This window comes from Schistocerca cancellata, chromosome 1 (assembly GCF_023864275.1).
Source record: "Schistocerca cancellata isolate TAMUIC-IGC-003103 chromosome 1, iqSchCanc2.1, whole genome shotgun sequence".
NCBI lineage: Eukaryota > Metazoa > Arthropoda > Insecta > Orthoptera > Acrididae > Schistocerca > Schistocerca cancellata.
Window position 1 is genome coordinate 215,039,208 of NC_064626.1, and position 21,118 is coordinate 215,060,325.

The 21,118-nt window shown below is 44.2% G+C and overlaps 1 protein-coding gene across 1 annotated transcript in view; it reads left to right on the forward strand.

Moving 5' to 3' along the window:
* LOC126169189 (protein couch potato-like) overlaps positions 1-21,118 on the forward strand; it is a 195,459-nt gene that overhangs the window by 103,785 nt on the left and 70,556 nt on the right. The window contains exon 5 of the mRNA XM_049920621.1: positions 12,503-12,669. Within this exon, the coding sequence (XP_049776578.1) occupies positions 12,503-12,669 (167 nt within the window). The remainder of the gene's footprint in view (positions 1-12,502; positions 12,670-21,118) is intronic.

The following is a 21,118-nucleotide window of genomic DNA, read 5'->3' on the forward strand; positions in this document are numbered from 1 at the left end:
ACCGAAGGTTGTTTTGACTTTCCTGTAGGCTGAGTCTGTCCTTCCGACAATCATTTCTTTTTCGATGTCTTCACATTTTTCCTACAGCCATTTCGTCTTAGCTTTCCTGCACTTCCTATTTATTTCATTCCTCAGCGACTTGTACAGTATCTCTCTATTCCTGAATTTCCTGGAACATTTTTGTACTTCCTCCTTTCATCGATCAATTGATTTCTTCTGTTACCCATGGTTTCTTCGCCGTTACCTTCTTTGTACCTATGTTTTCTGTTCTAGCTTCTGTGGTGGCCCTTTTCAGAGATGTGCATTCTTCTTCAACTGTACCTTCTACTGTGCTATTCCTCACTGCTGTATCTATAGCCTTAGAGGACTTCAACCGTATCTCGTCATTCCTTCGTACTTCCGTATCCCACCCATTTCTTTGGGTATTGATTCTTCAGCCTACTCTTCATCACTACTATATTGTGATCTTAGTCTATGTCGGCTCCGTATCAATGTTTATTTCAGATTTTATTCGAAAATTGTTTAATTTTAACGTGAAACTGAGGTATGTTGTGTAAAAATAAAGATTTATCATACAGCTCTAGAAGATGCACTAAAAGGTAAAATAAAAAAGCGCAAACCAAGAATATATCAAACATCACTTCAATATTTTGTCGAACTCATACAAAACACGTTTTTGTTATTCATAAAGAAGTTTCGCATTTATCAGTAATGACAGGAAACTTTTGCCTCCCAGATTGGTGAACATTTCTATTGAATACAGCATAACAACAATAATTACATTTCTGTCCATTCAAACTTTATTTGCGCCATAAGTAATTGCTTAGTTACATAACAGCACGGAAGTTACGCGATCAACTAATCTTTATTACTTGTAATATGCAACATATATTCTGTAAGAATATAAAATACACAATGGACTAATACTGAATGATATGCGGCTCTAATTATGTGCAAAACAATCAAACAAAGCAAAGGGAAATCACCAGCTGTCAGTTTCTCTCTTACACGTTCATTTGTTTCTTTCTCTACCAATGCTACCGGTAGTCCTACAGTACTGTACTTTTGGTAGAGCGCAACTCTATAGCGACGATAGCCACACCGGACCAGATATTAGTTACTCACAGGAAACACAGCACTAATACCGCTCCCAACCTTCATAATGGCCTCATTTCGGCGAGAAGAGACTCCACAAGTTTCTTCAGATATGCTGAAGAATTCTTCGATGCTCCAAACGGTCACAGACATTTTGCTTTGTACTAAGATCCGGTGATTTAGCGGGCCGGGCGAGGTACTTGAGTGTTCGACAAACTATGCACGTATGAGTGCAGCCCTGTGAATATTGCTGGCGTATTTTGGAAGAAGGTGGTGACTGCCGCATAAATTCCGCTTCTTCTTCTAATGTTTCGGATATGTACTGTCAGCCATCTTCAGAGAGCCGCAGGACTGGCGCTCCAACACTCGCTCAATCCATTTCAACTCGCCGACCGCGTCACTGAGCATGCAGCCACTGATACACAGGCGTCAGAGATGTTGATCGGCGGCAAAGAGAGACACGTCTCCATAAATTAGATCTGTGACGATCCACACTGAAATGTCAATGTGTCACTGTGAGTTGCACTGTGGCGACGTCTTTGCAAGTTTATTATAGAAAGCGCCGGATTCTATGACTTATCCAAACTTAGGCAGCCAGCTCCATTAATTAAAGTATTTTTACAACACCTGTTGCTTAGCCACTTCCAAATGTTTCACTTGCCGCTATTTAGTCATCACTATATTACTCGTTTTTGACTTAACCGGACGTGTGTTTGATAAAATCACGTTCTGTTGTGACTGGTAGCAGTTGTTTTTCTCCACCCTATAAAGCAACAGCCACGGAGCTCAGCTGCATCCATTATCGATAATATACAAACAATTGCTAAGAAAAAAATTCGATACGTTGCGACACTTCCCAGTTAATTAGCGTTGAACTTAGCCAACGAAGCCGTCAAGTGACCCCCAGAGACGGTGTCGCCAAAGATGTATTTTGTTTGGTTTTTTGAAACCGAACAAGAAAGCGAAACAAAAATTGGGGCGGTAGGAAGGATCGAACCCGAGCCAAAGGCTGAGCAGTCTCGTGCGCTGTCGTCTAACTATGAGAACACATGAAGCTAATCGTATCTGGCGGGTCTCTTGAATTTGCGCGCGCAACGGCGTGACTGGCTAACTTCAGGGCTCACTAACTCGTAAACGGCGCAACATATCGATTTTTTTTAAACAGTTATTTCACAGCACAACGTACAACCTATCTTGCAACATCCTTACAAGCTTTTCAGACTCACACTGTTTCTGACCACTTTGTATATGTACTTGTATTATTTTTTGAAAGATTACGCTATCCTGAGGACAGGATATAAAAAATTCAAGTGGGGCCTGCCCACATTTCATCTGACGTGGAGAGTAATGCTTAAACTTTGTATGGTGATTCGACTCAAGACAAAACTTTTAGTGTGGAGGTTTAATAGTGTTGGAGAATAACTTACATTTGATGTATTTGATTCTGCAAGTAGTTTCATGCTGGCCATTTACAGAAAATTGAATAGAACAATGTCTTCAATCTAATTAAAATGAACGTACCAGTCTTTCTCACTATTCGTGTCACAAGTGAAACACAAATTTGACAAGTTGTGTGCCGTATTACATTTGATTCTAGTATTTAACTAAGCATACTTTTACTGAATAGAAATAGTTGTCAAAAAAAATTGGTCCAAAAAAAAGATATCAGTATTTCCTTTGCTGCCTTCCAGAAACCTTACGCTTTATAAGTGATCAAACATTTTCTGCTGCATAGTAGAATTGATTCTGATGCCGTGTTTTAAATGATCTTTGCCAGTTCATAAACAGTGGTTAACGTGATTGAACACATCACAACAGACAGCCATTTCCCATTATCAAAGATGAACACACCACATGCCAAGACTAAATAACTGCTTTAATATCAATGTGTACTTCTGTTAAGTGTTTTTTTTTTCTTTTTTTTTTTTTTTTTGTATTTGCTTTCGACCTGAAAACGAGTACCCCATAAAATGTTGCTTTATTAAACATATTATTAAGCCAGTCAACAAACTTTTGTGACTGATAACTGTCTCTGAAAAAACCTTTTCATGTTTTTGATAAAGTTACAGTCGATAAACAGTCATTAGTCGGCCGAGGTGTCCGAGCGGTTCTAGGCGCTACAGTCTGGAACCGCGCGACCGCTACGGTCACAGGTTCGAATCCTGCCTCGGGTATGGATGTGTGTGATGTCCTTAGGTTAGTTACGTTTCAGTAGTTCTAAGTTCTAGTTGACTGATGACCTTAGAAGCTAAGTCCCATAGTGCTCAGAGCCATTTGAATTCAAACAGTCATTATGGCGTTAAAATGATTAAACAGTTCAACTTTGTTTCTTCTGTAGGATCATGTAAGAGGGCTATTCGGAAAGTAAGGGTCACGGAATGGAAACCACAGTGAAACGGTTTTATTTGCAACACTTAGCTACAAATTCCAGCTATTTATCTCCATAGTCGCTGATCCGACTTAGACGTTTGTCGTAGCGTTGTACCAATTTTCCAAAACCCTCGTTATATAAGGCAGCCGCCAGTGCTTTTCGCCAATTCTCAACGCTGGCCTAAAGCTCGTTGTCTGTGCCAAAATGTCTTCATAACCAGCGGTTCATGTGAGCAGAGATGAAACCTAGAGGGAGACAATTAAGGGCTCTATTAAGGTTAATCAAACATTTCCCATTGAAAACGATGCAGGAACATCTTCATTGCCTTGCAGAATGTGGCTGAGAATTGTCTTCAAGAAGAAAATGCACGACAGTTATGTAATGTTGACTGCATAGCTTCAGGCGAAATTTCTCACCAGACCCTCGTACTTGACGGGGGGCACTATTGTTTTAAGTATCTTTATGTGCTTCCTGTTTGCTCAGAACCAAAACGAACGACGTAACGCGATCGATGGGCATTCTAGAGACACTGCCCAACCCACCTGTGCAAACCTTCATCGGATTTTCACTGTGGTTTCCATTTCGCGACCGATCGTTCCTTACTTTCCTACTAACCCTCTTATTTATACTCCATGTTAATGATACTGCAGCTCAGTGGAATGGCTGTGTGGTTTGTAATTATTGTGTATAATGGACCTGTTACGCTTCTCTTTGAATTATTTAGCACCCCTTTTTCTTAAATATCTTAAGATGAAGAGCTAGAGTGGAAATTTCGGAGCACCAATAAAAGTTGTTCCACTATTCAGTCGTGTGGGGTGCCTTGCGTCATTTCTCCACAGTGAATACTATTTTCTTTTCTTTTTTGAAGTATTCGGCGCTACTTATTGCATTGTTTTTGTCAAGTACAGGGTATGCCAGAAATGTTGCCACAAACTTCGAGTGGTTGTAGAGGGTGTCTTGAAGAACAAATCGAGGATACGATCTCTTGCCCGGGAAAGTCATCCACCGATATTACAGACCGTTGAAGTCAAGGCACCGGCGTATTCAACTAAGCCACCCCCTCGGCAGCAAACGCGATTTTGTACAGTTGCGTAATGTAGGCGGAATGTCTCGCAATGTTGTTTGTTATTCAGTGATCGCCTATCGAGAAAATGGAGCTATTTGCTGTACAGACAAGCCTTGTCTTCTATGAATGCGCTGGCCTGTTGCCTTGGTGGATGATGGTTCCTGACACGGGCTTCAATCTGAAGTTTATTTTTCTCGTGCGTACCGAGAAACATTAGAGATTTTAGAAGTTCCTAGGAGAAAAATAAAGTGCGGCTAGAAACCCGTTTCCGAAGCCGTCATCCAAAGAGGCAACAAAGCGACGCATTCGTAGGAGACAAGGCCTTTCTACGCAGAGCTGGCTTCATCTTCTATGCTAACGATCGTGGCAATCAGTCGCAATGACTGAATAAACAACAAAATCGTGAAACGGTCCGTCTACGGTCCGTCAGGGTACATAGCCAAGTTTGCTGCCGAAGTAGTGGCCTAGCTACAGGCGCCGGCGCTATGCCTTCGGTGCACTGGACCGCCATTGGATGACGTTTCCGGACACGGATTCCTGTCCTCGATTAGTTCCTCTACACGCCCTCTACTCTCGAAGTTTGTCACAACATTTCTGGGACACCACATACAGTGACAGAAAAAGTCGCAATACCAAGAGAGATTTATGGGACATAAATGAAAGTTGGTAGGCTTGTTTCTACATCTGAAAGACGATATCTAATAAAATTTCAGTCTAGGAGCGTCACTATGAGGATACAAATCAGGTTTGCTTTAAATACACGCCGTAATGGTCGTGAGTGTTAGTTACCTTCGATTTTGGGTGTGGTGACTTGGTTGAAACGCCCTGCTTAAGTCCGCAGGACAGAACAGGTAGTTGGAACTGTGGAAAGGGGCCAAAAGGGGCTGTTAGTTATACTCAAACACATATAACTTTATTTAGTTGTTCAAACAATACAGCAAAAATTTTTGAACTTAGTTATCGGCTGAATAGGCCACACAATTTTATGCCGTAAGGGCACAATCACTTGAATTTAAAAACGGCTGAAAGCCATTAACTTAAAATTCAGACTCGAAACAGAATATTTTGAATGCAGAAGGCAACGCGAACGTAAGTTCTATAAGTTGGCTGAAGGACCAACAAATCTAACACTTGAAAAGCAAACAGGTTTAATTTAAACACGGCTGAAGGCCCATGATTTAAGACTGCAAGTAAAATTAATTTAAAAGAAAAATACAATGCACAAGGCCTTATCTTCAATTAGGCTGAAGGCCCCACACAGTCTGATCTTGAAAGACAAGAACTTTAATTTAAAAACGGCTGAAGGCTGGAGGCCAAACAATCCACAACCAGGTATGCATAAGCTGTCAAACTATACATACACATGCTGGACAGCGACAACACGGTGAGGAAAGGACACTGCATGAATTTTACGTCAGCGGCCAGGGCAGGTAACCGGAACGCTAACGGCCACAAGGCAGAAAATTCCGCTGGTACACTTGGACTTCAAATAACCAAAATACAGTTAAACTCCACCGGATGGTGGCCAAACTTTCGCTAACTCGAACACTCGCTGTTACTCACGGGAACACCCTCAACAGCCAACCATGGAAACCAACGTCACAATGTGAACAGTCTGGCTACGGTAATTAAATCAACCTTGATGTCCTGGGTCGGTGAGCCACGAACCCCGTAGCGATCGGAACAGCTCCCACACACTCAGACACTGTGTAGAGACTGCCAGCGGGCCCGGCCCACTGCGCCGCGCGGAGATTACACCAACCGACCGACTGCACGACCTCAGACACACACATCGCCAACTCATAAACGATCGGCGAGCAATCACGTCGTTCAGTAAGACGACCAACCGGCAATCAACCAAGACTGTCCCTATTGAAACCATGTCTGCCGGCAATAATTGGGGGAGTCTGCCGGCAATAGCTGGAGGAGTCATAGCTATGCGAACCTCACTGCCGCTCCAACCCGACCGACTCCTGCCGACCCCAACCATCCGACTGCCAGGTCCGAACTCTACTGTTGGCGCGTTGCAACTCACTGCCAGATACGAACTCCCCTCCCAACACACGACAACCAAGAAGTAATAACAGTCCAGCAAAGATAATAAGGCGGGGCACATATCGATAAGTGCTGCTACTGCCGCTGACGGGCAGGCAAGGCAGCAGCTCAGTAACACAATTCAATTAACAAAACGAGGTGGCAGTACAGTAAAAACAGAATGTAAAAAGAGAGAGAGGGCCCGAAAACGAACCACGCACAGCTCATTGGTGTTAGTCAAGGATGCCTTTAAGCCGACAAAGACGCCATTATCAACACCCCATTGAGTTTGAATGAGGTCGTGTACCAGGGCTACGAGAATCTGGATGTTTCTTCTGCACTATTACAGAAAGATCTGGCAGGAACGTAGCCACTGTACATGATTGCTGGCAGCAGTGGTCACGGGAATGTACGGTAGCAAGAAGACCGAGCTGCGGACGGCCACGTCGCTCGCACTACCTAGAGAGAAAACTATCGTGTTCGGCGTATGCCTCCGCCGCGTTGTACCTCATCTGCAGCAGCAATCTGAGCAGTAGTGGGCACCACAGTGACATCACAAACTTTTACACATCGGTTACTTCAAGGATAGCTACAAGTCAAACGCCATGTAGCGTGCATTCCACTGACTCCCAATCACCGCCATTTCTGACTTCAGTGGTGTCAAGTGAGAGCTCACTGGAGGGTATGGTGGATATCTGTTGCGTTTTCTGATGAAAGCTAGTTCTGCCTCGGTGCCAGTGATGGCGTTGTGTTGGTTCGAAGGAGGCAAGTTGAGGGCTAGCAAATACCAGTATGCGTGCTAGACGTACGGGATCTACATCTGGAGCTACAGTGAAAGGTGCGATTTTGTATGACAGCAGGAGCACTTTGATAGTTATCCCACGTGCCCTGACTGCAAAATTGCACATCAATCTAGTAATTCGACCTTTTGAGCTGTCATTCATGAACAGCATTGTAGGCGGTGTTTTCCAACAGGATAACGCTCGTTCACACGTCGCTATTGTAACCCAACATACTGTACAGAGTATCAACATGTTCCCTTGGCCTGCTCGTTCACCATATCTGTCTCCAATTGAGCACATATGAGACATAATCAGTTGGTAACTGCAGCATCATTCCACAGACAACATTAACCGTCCCTGTATAGACCGACTAAGAACAATATGCATGGTACGCGAGCCCACAAACTGACAGTCGGCAGCTGTACAACACAGTGCATCCACGTTTGCATGCCTGCATTGAGCATTCCGGCGGTTACACTGCTTATTAATGTACCAGCGTTACATATTTTCAATGGCTTATCTGGCACTTACAAACCTGAGATCTTGAAATGTTAATCACTTACTGGGGTAGGATGTAAAACGGGCCGACTTGGAGCAGAAGAGGTACCACAGGACGTTTTAATTTCCACTGTCTATACTGTTACAAATAAATTCATAAAACTTTGTCAGCATGACTAAGAAGGATTCAAGCTCAGTGGATGTTCAAAAACATAACACAATAATTTTTTTACATATGAAATTTCATCATTTTTCACTTACTATTGGCTCCATTTGTTGCTATAGGTACATTTTTCTTCATAAGTAAGAGAGATTCTTCGATGAATTTTGCACAGCATACAAACCATATTTACTGGTGTATGAATAGAATTTTCCAAATCTATTAAAACTGTGGTAAAATTGAGATAATTAACTAAAAAATTTGAGTTTTTTCTAAAGGTGAAATGTAAAATGTAACAGCTCATTCAGTTTTTCATAAATTAAATAAATTCTAGAGTTTCATACACTTGTAGGTATGGTTTGATTGCTGTGCAAAATTCACCGAAGAATCTCTCTTCCTTGCGAAGAAAACTGTACCTTCAGCAATAAATGCAATCAATAAGTGAAAAAATGATGAAATTTAACATGTAAAAAATTTATTTTTTTATGTTTTTGAACTTGCACTGCTATCTACATCTACATCTACATCCATACTCCGCAAGCCACCTGACGGTGTGTGGCGGAGGGTACCTTCAGTACCTCTATCGGTTCTCCCTTCTATTCCAGTCTCGTATTGTTCGTGGAAAGAAGGATTGTCGGTATGCCTCTGTGTGGGCTCTAATCTCTCTGATTTTATCCTCATGGTCTCTTCGCGAGATATACGTAGGAGGGAGCAATATACTGCTTGACTCTTCGGTGAAGGTATGTTCTCGAAACTTTGACAAAAGCCCGTACCGAGCTCTTGAGCGTCTCTCCTGCAGAGTCTTCCACTGGAGTTTATCTATCATCTCCGTAACGCTTTCGCGATTACTAAATGATCCTGTAACGAAGCGCGCTGCTCTCCGTTGGATCTTCTCTATGTCTTGTATCAACCCTATCTGGTACGGATCCCACACTGCTGAGCAGTATTCAAGCAGTGGGCGAACAAGTGTACTGTAACCTACTTCCTTTGTTTTCGGATTGCATTTCCTTAGGATTCTTCCAATGAATCTCAGTCTGGCATCTGCTTTACCGACAATCAACATTATATTATCATTCCATTTTAAATCACTCCTAATGCGTACTCCCAGATAATTTATGGTATTAACTGCTTCCAGTTGCTGACCTGCTATTTTGTAGCTAAATGATAAAGGATCTATCTTTCTGTGTATCCGCAGCACATTACACTTGTCTACATTGAGATTCAGTTGCCATTCCCTGCACCATGCGTCAATTCGCTGCAGATCCTCCTGCATTTCAGTACAATTTTCCATGTTACAACCTCTCGATACACCACAGCATCATCTGCAAAAAGCCTCAGTGAACTTCCGATGTCATCCACCAGGTCATTTATGTATATTGTGAACAGCAACGGTCCTATGACACTCCCCTGCGGCACACCTGAAATTACTCTTACTTCGGAAGACTTCTCTCCATTGAGAATAACATGCTGCGTCCTGTTATCTAGGAACTCCTCAAACCAATCACACAATTGGTCTGATAGTCCATATGCTCTTACTTTGTTCAATAAACGACTGTGGGGAACTGTATCGAACGCCTTGCGGAAGTCAAGAAACACGGCATCTACCTGTGAACCCGTGTCTATGGCCCTCTGAGTCTCGTGGACGAATAGCGCGAGCTGGATTTCACATGACCGTCTTTTTCGAAACCCATGCTGATTCCTACAGAGTAGATTTCTAGTCTCCAGAAAAGTCATTATACTCGAACACAATACGTGTTCCAAAATTCTACAACTGATCGACGTTAGAGATATAGGTCTATAGTATGAATGTGAATCCTGAATCCTTGCTTGTCATGCTGATAAAGTTTTGCGAATTTAGTTGTAAAAGTGTAGAGAGTGGAAATTAAAATGTCCTGAGTTGCCTCTCCTGCTCCAAATTTGCCCGTTTGACGTCCTACCCCCCTTAAAGACGTTATCTAGATATATGTATTCCGTAATTTCATTACTCTACATTAATTACCTTTTGGTGTTGCACCGGCCGCTGTGACCGAGCGGTTCTAGGCGCTTCAGTCCGGAACCGCGCTGCTGCCACGGTCGCAGGTTCTAATACTGCCTCGGGCATGGATGTATGTGCTGTCCTTAGGTTAGTTAGATTTAAGTAGTTGTAAGTCTGGAGGACTGATGACCTTAGATGTTAAGTCCCATAGTACTTAGAGCCATTTGAACCATCTTTTCTTCTTTGACTATATTGTGTTGGCATGTTACTCTTCCAAGGGACAGTTGTAAACTAAAGCAGTCGCTTCCACCTACCAAGGACAGTACATTCTTGCAACGCCTATGTCACAGTCCAAACCAGTGCTTTTGTCTGTTATAAAATCTGTGAGCATTATATGTCAAAAACTAGAAAATTGTAAAAACCAAAAGGACACCTATGTTGCATCGTGTGCATCCATATAGAATGATCAACTGAGACATTAAACTTACCGCCGCTAATTTGAATAAGTTGGTAGCAGCTTTCCAAGCAGGACAAGGCTGAAGTGGACCCAGAGGTGCCCTTTGGACCCTTCTGTCTTCTAATTTCACATGTTGACGCATTCCTTACCTAAAGTCCTAAAAATCTCCACATCCTCAGAATATGACAGCATCGGCGGTAGCGAAGCACCTCAAGAACGAGTAGCATACGTTGAGTAACATCACAGACAGCATGAGGTATTTCACTTTGAGGATAAAGGATCATGGTTGTCAAAATTATTTTTTTTGTGCGCGTTAAGAAAGCAGTGTGCAAGCGTTTGATATGAGAAGACAGATGTGTCCAAGAGGCATTTCTGGACTCACTTTAGCGATGTCCTCCTTGGGAAGCAGCCACCAACTTATCGAATTAGCGGCGGCAAGTTTAACGTCATCGGTTGGTCATTCTATATATAACATAGATGTAGTTTTGGTTTTTAGAAATTACTAGGATTTGACATATAATGTTCACAGATTTTATGGTAGAATTTACATATGCTTTTCAGGAAAGTACTGGCTTCAGTAGCAAAAAAAGTAGCTGTCTCTAGTTTTCAACTGTGGCGTATGAGTGTAACACTGCAGCATGGATTTTCTAGGAATAGTTTTATGTTTGACAATGCCTATTTGTTGCTGGGTTTCTACTTTAGACGGTGGATAATGGCATGGAAGCTTATTTTATAACATCTGACCATGGGATAACGTAGTCTAGAAACACAATGCGGTAGAAAATCACAAGTTTAATAACTGGTGTGAAACATTCTCAGTACCGATTTGTGAAACAATTGTACGACAGGATCACAACAAAAGTATTCGGATGAAACAGGGTGAAAGGTAAAGATGGAGCATTTCTGCTTTTCAACCAGTATATTGAAGAAGTAATGATTGAAATTAAAAAAAAAAAGAAGTTGAGGAGTGAGATTGTAATTAAGACTGTGCAGATATAAATTAAACTATTTGCTGATGACATTTCTATCCTCAGTGACAATGAAGAACGATTACAGCACATGTAGAATGGGATGAACAGTACACTGAACACAGAAATGCGAAAGAACTACACAGCAGCAGAAACATAGTTAACGAAAAAAATTGGATGAAAATGGGGACAATGTATACATAATAGACAAAGTGGCAGGAACCTCAGCTGCTGCAGCTGAGATTCTTGGCCGGCCGAAGTTACCGAGCGGTTCTAGGCGCTACAGTCGGGAACAGCTCGACCGCTACGGTCGCAGGTTCGAATCCTGCCTCGGGCATGGATGTGCGTGCTGTCCTTAGGTTAGTTAGGTTTACGTAGTTCTAAGTTCTAGGGGACTGTTGGGCACAGTAGTTAAGTCCCATAGTGCTCAGAGCCATTTGAACCATTTTTTTGAGATTCTTGGAGTCGAGACACCTGCTGCGTTCACCGGCAACGTCTACTGTGATGGTGTAAGTGGTCTGAAGATGTTCACGCTAGGCGCTTCAGTCCGGAACCGCGCTGCTGCTACGGTCGCAGGTTCGAATCCTGCTTCGGGCATGGATGTGTGTGCTGTCCTTAGGTTAGTTAGATTTCAGTAGTTCTAAGTCTGGGGGACTGATGATCTTAGATGTTAAGCTCCATAGTGCTTAGAGGCATTTGAACCGTTTTTTTTGTGTTGCGATTGTTTCCGTCGGTGTATAATGCAGACGGGTGAGGATGGCACAGATGGTCTTGGAGGAGACGTTTCAGATCATTGTCTTTGGTAAGATAGACATTTAGAGTGCTAGTTATAGTGTAGCGCAGTGAAACCTTTTTGTGCTGTTGGTCTGCCTGTCACTTAGGACGCAGCTCGCCTCATGTGGTGCGGCTGGTCCCGGCGGAGGTTCGAGTCCTCCTTCGGGCATTGGTGTGTGTGTTTGTCCTTAGGGTAATTTAGATTAAGTAGTGTGTAAGCTTAGGGACTGATGACCTTAGCAGTTAAGTCCCATAAGATTTCACACTCATCTGGACATTTTTGTCGCCCCGTGTGGCTACAGACGCGCCCTCGCTGTTGCAGACCTGGGCACGCCGTTCTTCCCCGGCGCGGCGGAGCTGTGGCACCACCCGCTGGCGTACTCCGCGGCGGCGGCGGCGGCCGAGCTGCCGGCGGCGGCCCTGCAGCACCACGCGCACGCGCACGCCGCGGCCACGCTGGTGCACCCGGCGCTCCACCCGCAGGTCCCCGTACGTTCCTATCTCTGACTATCCGCGGGCGCAGACAAGCCCGCGGACAACCCCGCCACGCTGCCTCCGCCGACACCCGGCCACCATGTTAGTCAAGTAACAACAACGACAACAACAACGCTCCGCTCCGCTCGCCACCCACCTAGCATGCCGTCCAGTGCCGTCCGCATGCGCACCCCGCATCACCACGACACTGCCAGCGTTACCGTGTGTCCCCCTTGTGTGTAGCGACACCGTAGAAGTGTGAACACGCCGAGTCTTACGGGCGTGCCGTCACTTTCGCACGTACACGTACACGCACAAAAGTTACCCACGTACTCACCACTCTGTGTAATCACATATATCACAGTGTACGATTGCACTTTCAGTCAAAAAGCAAAAAATCGACGCTAATACGACACTGCGAGAGTCAACAATTTGTAAACAACATAGAGTATAAATACACTATTGGCCATTAAAATTGCTACACCACGAAGGTGACGTGCTACAGATGCGAGATTTAACCGACAGGAAGAACATGATGTGATATGCAAATGATTAGCTTTTCAGAGCATTCACACAAGGTTGGCGCCGGTGGCGACACCTGCAACGTGCTATAAATAAATAAATGTTGTGTGACTAGCGCCTCCCGTCGGGTAGACCGTTCGCCTGGTGCAAGTCTTTCGATTTGACGCCACTTCGGCGACATGCGCGTCGATGGGGATGAAATGAGAACGATTAGGACAACACAACACCCAGTCGATGAGAGGACAAAATCTCCGACCCAGCCGGGAATCGATCCGGACCCTTAGGATTGACATTCTGTCGCGCTGGACACTATTTTTTTTTTAATCTCATTTTGTTCGTTTTCGTTCGTTGTATCTGCTCGGGGTGGACGTCGCAAGACACCCATTTCAGTTCGTCGTTGTTCCATTAACTCAGTCTTTTTTATTACAGAGGGCAGCTAACCCTCTGACCGAACGCGCTGCGTTACCGTGCCGACAGCACTCAGCTACCGGTGGCGGACTACAACGTGCTGACATGAGGAAACTTTCCAACCGATTTCTCATACACAAACAGCAGTTGACCAGCTTTGCCTGGTGAAACGTTGTTGCGATGCCTCGTGTAAGGAGGAGAAATGCGTACCATCACGTTTCCGGTTTGTAGCCTATCGCGACTGCGGTTTATCGTATCACGACATTTCTGCTCGCGTTGGTCGAGATCCAATGACTTTTAGCAGAATATCGAATCGGTGGGTTCAGGAGGGTAATACGGAACGCCGTGCTGGATCCCAACGGCCTCGTATCACCAGCAGTCGACATGACAGGCATCTTATCCGCATGGTTGTAAGGCATCGTGCAGACACGTCTCGATCCCTGAGTCAACAGATGGGAACGTATGCAAGACAACAACCATCTGCACGAACAGTTCAACGACGTTTCCAGGCCGGCCGGAGTGGCCGTGCAGTTCTAGGCGCTACAGTCTGGACCGCGCGACCGCTACGGTCGCAGCTTCGAATCCTGCCTAGGGCATGGGTGTGTGTGATGTCCTTAGGTTAGTTAGGTTTAAGTAGTTAAAGTTCTAGGGGACTGATGACCTCAGAAGTTGAGTCCCATAGTGCTCAGAGCCATTTGATTTGACGTTTGCAGCAGCATGGACTATCTGTTGTGGTTGGCAGGAGAGCCAACACCGTGTTACTAGAGGAGGCCGAAATGCACGCGTTTTAGCTCACGCAGGCTGGCGTGAGGTCTGGAACAGGACAGGGAAATTAGAATTTAGACAAACGGACATAGCTGGTGGAATACTTAACTTTAATCCATTAATGATGAACGTCGCTCTTGACGGTACATGATTCACAATATCAATAGTAACTGAATATGGCGCCTTGCTAGGTCGTAGCAAATGACGTAGCTGAAGGCTATGCTAAACTATCGTCTCGGCAAATGAGAGCGTATTTTGTCAGTGAACCATCGCTAGCAAAGTCGGTTGTACAACTGGGGCGAGTGCTAGGAAGTCTCTCTAGACCTGCCGTGTGGTGGCGCTCGGTCTGCAGTCACTGATAGTGGCGACACACGGGTCCGACGTATACTACCGGACCGCGGCCGATTTAAAGGCTACCACCTAGCAAGTGTGGTGTCTGGCGGTGACACCACACTATCAGCTCGGAGGCCATGGCTGCGGTTACCCTTGACTCTGCATCATAGACAGGAGCGCCTGCGATGGTGTACTCAACGACGAACCTGGGTGCACGAATCGAAGTTCTGTTTACAGCATCATGATGCTCGCATCCGTGTTTGGCGACATCGCGGTGAACGCACTTTGGAAGCGTGTATTCGTCATCTCCATACTGGCGTATCACCCGGCGTGATGGTATGGGGTGCCATTGATTACACGCCTCGGTCACCTCTTGTTCGCACTGACGTCACTTCGAACAGTGGACGTTACATTTCAAATGTGTTACGACCCATGGCTCCAGCCTTCATTCGATCCCTACGAAACCCTACATTTCAGCAGGATAATGCACGACCGCATGTTGCGGTCCTGTACGGACCTTTCTGGGTACAGAATATGTTCGACTGCTGCCCTGGCCAGAACATTCTCCAGATCTCTCACCAATTGAAAACGTGTGGTCAATGGTGGCCGAGCAACTAGCTCGTTACAATACGCCAGTCATTACTCTTGATGAACTGTGATATCGTGTTGAAGCTGCATGGGCAGTTGTACCTGTGTACGCCATCCAAGCTCTGTTTGACTCAATTACCAGGCGTGTCAAGGGCGTTATTACGGCCAGAGGTGATTGTTCTGGGTACTGATTTCTCAGGATCTATGCACTCAAATTGCGTGAAAATGTAATCACACGTTAGTTCTGCTATAATATATTTTTCCAATGAATACCCGTTTATCGTCTGCATTTCTTCTTGGTGTAGCAATTTTAATGGCCAGTAGTGTATATGTGGAATGCGCACGCAGATGGGCAGAACGAGAGTTCTGCCCGAAACATCTCCTGTAGCACAAGTCACGTGATTTTGGGAAGCCGCATTTTAGCCCGTACAGCGCTTAGCGTATTTCACGTGTTATTACTTCACTACTATAGATTATGACCTTCAGAAGTAACCTCTGTATACGCATTTTACAGACATTTTAACAATGGCTTAACGATGTGAAGAGCAATGCTGTTGTGCTTTTTCGCCGCGGTGTCATAACACATATTCCGCTTTATTTATGTTTTTTTCGGTAATAGGGTAAGAAGCGGCAATGAACAATATTTTTTACGCTTGCACTTATTCATATTGTCGAATCTCTGTTCTAACTGATTACGATACAATGACACTGTCGACAGCGCCGAAGATTTACGAAAAAACATCTCATTTGAAACTGTGAAAATGTTACTGAATTTGCACAAGCTGTTTGTCCATTATTATTTTCAGTTTTTTGACTTACCTTTCTACTTCTTATAGACAAGTAAAATATCTATAACATTTTTCACCATCTCACCAGTAAAAGTAAAATCATGCATTAGGCGCAGAAAAATAAAAAATACAAAATCAGTGCTCGAATTTTGGAGTAATAAAAGATGCGACAGCCAACAATATTTTTTAGGTGTTCTATTGCACTGAGTCATATTGTCGAATCTGTTCTAATTAATTACATTACATTGACACTGAATAGGAAACTGTCTCGTGCAAAAGTACTTTATATAAGCAAGACTTTGAAAACCTGTATACATTTGAGGACATTAATCAGACTGTTAAGTATAAATTTCACTGACTGGCAGTTTACTCAGAAACATTTCTGAATTTATCGAGCACATGCCTCACAAACACGTGACCATAAAATCGTAGAAATTACCTCTACAATAGCGTCGCTCGATATTTTTCAAAACATACAGTGCCTCACTTCAATATGACATTTACAGTTAGACATTTGTTGTACATACCTACGAAAAGTAAGTGGTCCTCTTTTCACATACTTCTCTTTACACTCCTAGCAACGACAATACCGCTCCACAGCGGTTACTAAAACTCAGACGTGCAAAAAGTATATAAAACAAGGCGAATACGCGTAATATTCAAGTTTCGACATTACTGCAAATTGTACACAAGTAGCGTCTTCCCAAAATCACGTGACTAGCTCGGTATGATGTGAGAACATGGGCATTAGACACTGCTCACTCCGCAGATGCACATGCTCTGTGGTAAATGATTGAGAACAGTGTTGTACAGAAGACATAGAAATGTGTGAAACAAATCATGTCTTAAATAGCGAAAAAATTTTAAATTGCTGACAGATTAAAACTGTGTGTCGGAACATGATTCAAATATGGAGGTGTTTACCGGCATAATGCTCCAACAACTTTTTACCTGCCAACATTTTAATCGTTTATTGTAAATATCTTCGCTGAAATAACAATGTAATCAGCAGTAATCAGTAAGCCTGCAGTTAACTTGCTATTTCCTCATTATTATTTTCTCAAAGATCTTGAAACTAATAGTATGAATCATTTCACTCACCACTTTAGCTCCCTGATCCCACGAACAGTTTTCACTTTCAGTCTTGGATGACACATCTGGAGGAGTGTTCAGCTCACCACTACGAAGCAATTACATGAGATTTAGCAATTTTCTTCGCATTGCTTCAAGCCTTGAAAGTTTGTGACACGGCTTGTGATCTAATTTTCCACTGTACACAAGATTATCAGAAAACTCTTCACATGAAGTGTTTCTATAAGAAACTTGGACCTTGTAGAATCAGTTGTGCAGAACTCTGCTTCAGTGTATCGCTTCCTTAGTAGCCTCAAGTGGTGGTAACTTTGCAGAGGAATGAATCACTTCTGAACAAGAGACAAAGAACATTTTTCGATTTCTTGGTTGCATTTAAAAGTTCCTTCTCATCTGACAGCTCTTCACACTGTGTATGACACAAAACTATCTAATCCTTTTCGAAATGTGCTCTTTCCTTCAAATTCTTTAAACGCCTCACGTGACATTTTTCTATGTCTTCCAAGTCTTGTAGTTCTTCATCTAATTTTCCCTCAATTTCTTTAATACGTTTGAGAACTGTACTTGTCAAATTAGACTGAGCAGGATCTATGACGTTTGTTCGTCAAGTAAATGATAGAATAACAAAGACTGTACTCCAGTTCGCCGTATATTGTATCCGCAGCACCTCATCTTCTACCTTCCAAACGTGACAAAGGCTCTTCTGCCTACCTTACAGGAGCATCATTCCTGGAACAAAGAATCTTGCGGAGAAATAACGTCACCACAGCATAGAAGGTTGTTTTAAGAATGAATTTTCACTCTGTAGTGGAGTTCGCGCTGATCTGAAACTTCCTGGCAAATTAAAACTGTGTCCCGTACCGTGATTCGAATCTCGAACCTCTGCCTCTTGCAAGCAAGTGCTTTGGATAGTAGAGCCAAGCACTTGCCCGCCAAAGCACACAGGTTTGAGTCCCAGTCCGGTAAACAGTTTTAATCTGCTCTGTAGCTCCAAATCAGCACATTCTCCTCTACAGGTTGAAAATTCATTCAGAAGAGCAAAATTTATTGGCTAAATTACTACTCCAACAAATTGCTCTTTTTAACCAGATTAGAGGGCTGTATGAGAAGCAGATGATGAAGCCTCTTTCCGTTATTTAGACTGGTGTTAGAAAAAGAGACATGTGGAGGGATAAAATCCAAGTCTTTCATGTATTGCTGTCACAAGACATTATTGGGGAATATGGGGAACTGAAGCAGGAAATCTGTCCAGCACCGCATAGTACGGAGAGCGGCGTATGGACAGGAACGGTATGGAGAGAGTAAGGAAGAAAACAAGGAAGGAACATGGGATTATTCAATCTCTCCCAGTGTAACTTATGATGAAATAGTTCACAGGTTCAGTAAGCATAGCGGTAGCTTCCAGGCGGTCAATTCATCAACGCACCTGATGACGACGTGGTCACCTGCCGAAATATTATCTCTGTTGGACATCGACGTCTGGCTGTTCACCTGGTACTATTTAGTCAAGGAATACTAGGTTTAAATACTCGTTACGACAAAGTCATTAGAGATTATACACTACTGGCCATTAAAAATGCTACACCAAGAAGAAATGCAGATGATAAACGGGTATTCATTGGACAAATATATTATCCTAGAACTGACATGTGATTACATTTTCACGCAATTTGGGTGCATAGATCCTGAGAAATCAGTACCCAGAACAACCACCTCTGGCAGTAATAACGGCCTTGATACGCCTGGGCATTGAGTCAAACAGAGCGTGGATGGCGTGTACAGCTATAGCTGCCCATGCAGCTTCAACACGATACCACAGTTCATCAAGAGTAGTGACTGGCATATTGTGACGAGCTAGTTGCTCGGCCACCATTAACCAGACGTATCAATTGGTGAGAGATCTGGAGAATGTGCTGGCCAGGGCAGCAGTCGAACATTTTCTGTATCCAGAAAGGCCCGTACAGGACCTGCAACTTGCGGCCGTGCATTATCTTGTTGAAATGTAGGGTTTCGCAGGGATCGAATGAAGGGTAGAGCCACGGGTCGTAACACATCTGAAATGTAACGTCCACTGTTCAAAGTGCCGTCAATGCGAACAAGAGGTGACCGAGACGTGTAACCAATGGCACCCCATACCATCACGCCTGGTGATACGCCAGTATGGCGATGACGAATACACGCTTCCAATGTGCGTTCACCGCTATGTCGCCAAACACGGATGCGAGCATCATGATGCTGTAAACAGAACCTGGATCCATCTGAAAAAAATGATGTTTTGCCATTCGTGCACCCAGGTTCGTCGTTGAGTACACCATTGCAGGCGCTCCTGTCTGTGATGCAACATCAATGGTAACCGCACCCATGGTCTCCGAGCTAATAGTCCATGCTGCTGCAAACGTCGTCGAACTGTTCGTGCAGATGGTTGTTGTCTTGCAAACGTCCGCATCTGTTGACTCAGGGATCGAGACGTGGCTGCACGATCCGTTACAGCCATACGGATAAAATGCCTGTATCTCAACTGCTAGTGATACGAAGCCGTTGGCATACAGCACGGCGTTCCGTATTACTCTCCTGAACCCACTGATTCCATATTCTGCTAACAGTCATTGGATCTCGACCAACGCGAGCAGCAATGTCGCGATACGATAAACCGCAAAGTCGGAAACGTGAAGGTACGGATTTCTCCTCCTTACACATCACAACAACGTTTCACCAGGCAACGCCGGTCAACTGCTGTTTGTGTATCAGAAATCTGTTGGAAACTTTCCTCATGTCAGCACGTTTTAAGTGACGCCACCGGCGCCACCCTTGTGTGAATGCTCTGAAAAGCTAATCATTTGCATATGACAGCATCTTGTTCCTGTCGGTTAAATTTCGCGTCTGTAGCATGTCATCGTCGTGGTGCAACAATTTTAATGGCCACTAGTGTACAACCATGGATTGGGGAAGGATGGGGAAAGACGCCGGCCATGTCCTTTGTAAGGAACCGTCCCAGCAGCCACAACAAACCTTTTTGGAAAATCATAGAAAGCCTAAACCTGTATGACCAGACGACAATTCGAATCGCTGGCCTGCTGAATACACGTTCGGTGTCGTACCACTGAGCCCCCTCCCTTGATGGGTTTAAGGAGTAAGCTAGACCTTCCTCGTGCAGTACCTCCACAATATATGATCGTATTTAAAGGGCAACGTGGGAAGTTAGGTTTCTGGATATCGGTGAGTCGACATTAACAAGTCGTGTTTCCGCCCTTCCCCTTTAAGACAATTTGAACGGTCCTGGGGGGCGCTTTCAGAGAGACGTAAATAAACCCCACACCATTACGGAGCCACCTTGCACAGTGCCTTTGTTGAAAACTTAGGTCTATGGCATAGTAGGGTCTGTGCCAAACTCGAACCCCACCATCAGCTATTACCAGCCACTGTTGGGACTCATCTGACCAGACCACGGTTTTCCAGTCGTCTAGGGTCCAACCGATATGGTCACGAGCCCAGAAGAGGTGTTTCAGGCGATGTTGCTGTTATCAAAGGCACTCGCGTCGGTTGTCTGCTGCCAGATTTCGCCACACTGTCCTAACGGGTACGCTCATCGTACGTCTCACATTGATTTCGGCGGCGGTTTGTCTGTTAGCACTTCACAACTTTAACAAATGTTGCTGCTATCGGTCGTTAAGTGAAGGCCGTTGCCCACTGCGCACTGCGCTGTCCGTGGTCAGAGATAATTCCTCAAATTTGGTATTCTATACTCTTGATACTGTGGATCTCGGAATATTGAATTCCTTAACGATTTCCAAAATGGAATGTCCCATTTGTCTAGCTCCAACTATCATTCCGCTTTCAATCTGTGTTAACTTCCGTCGTGTGGCCATTAGCCGGCCGTGGTGGCCAAGTGGTTCTAGGCGCTCAGTCCGGAACCGCGCGACTGCTACGGTCGCAGGTTCGAATCCTGCCTCGGGCATGGGTGTGTGTGATGT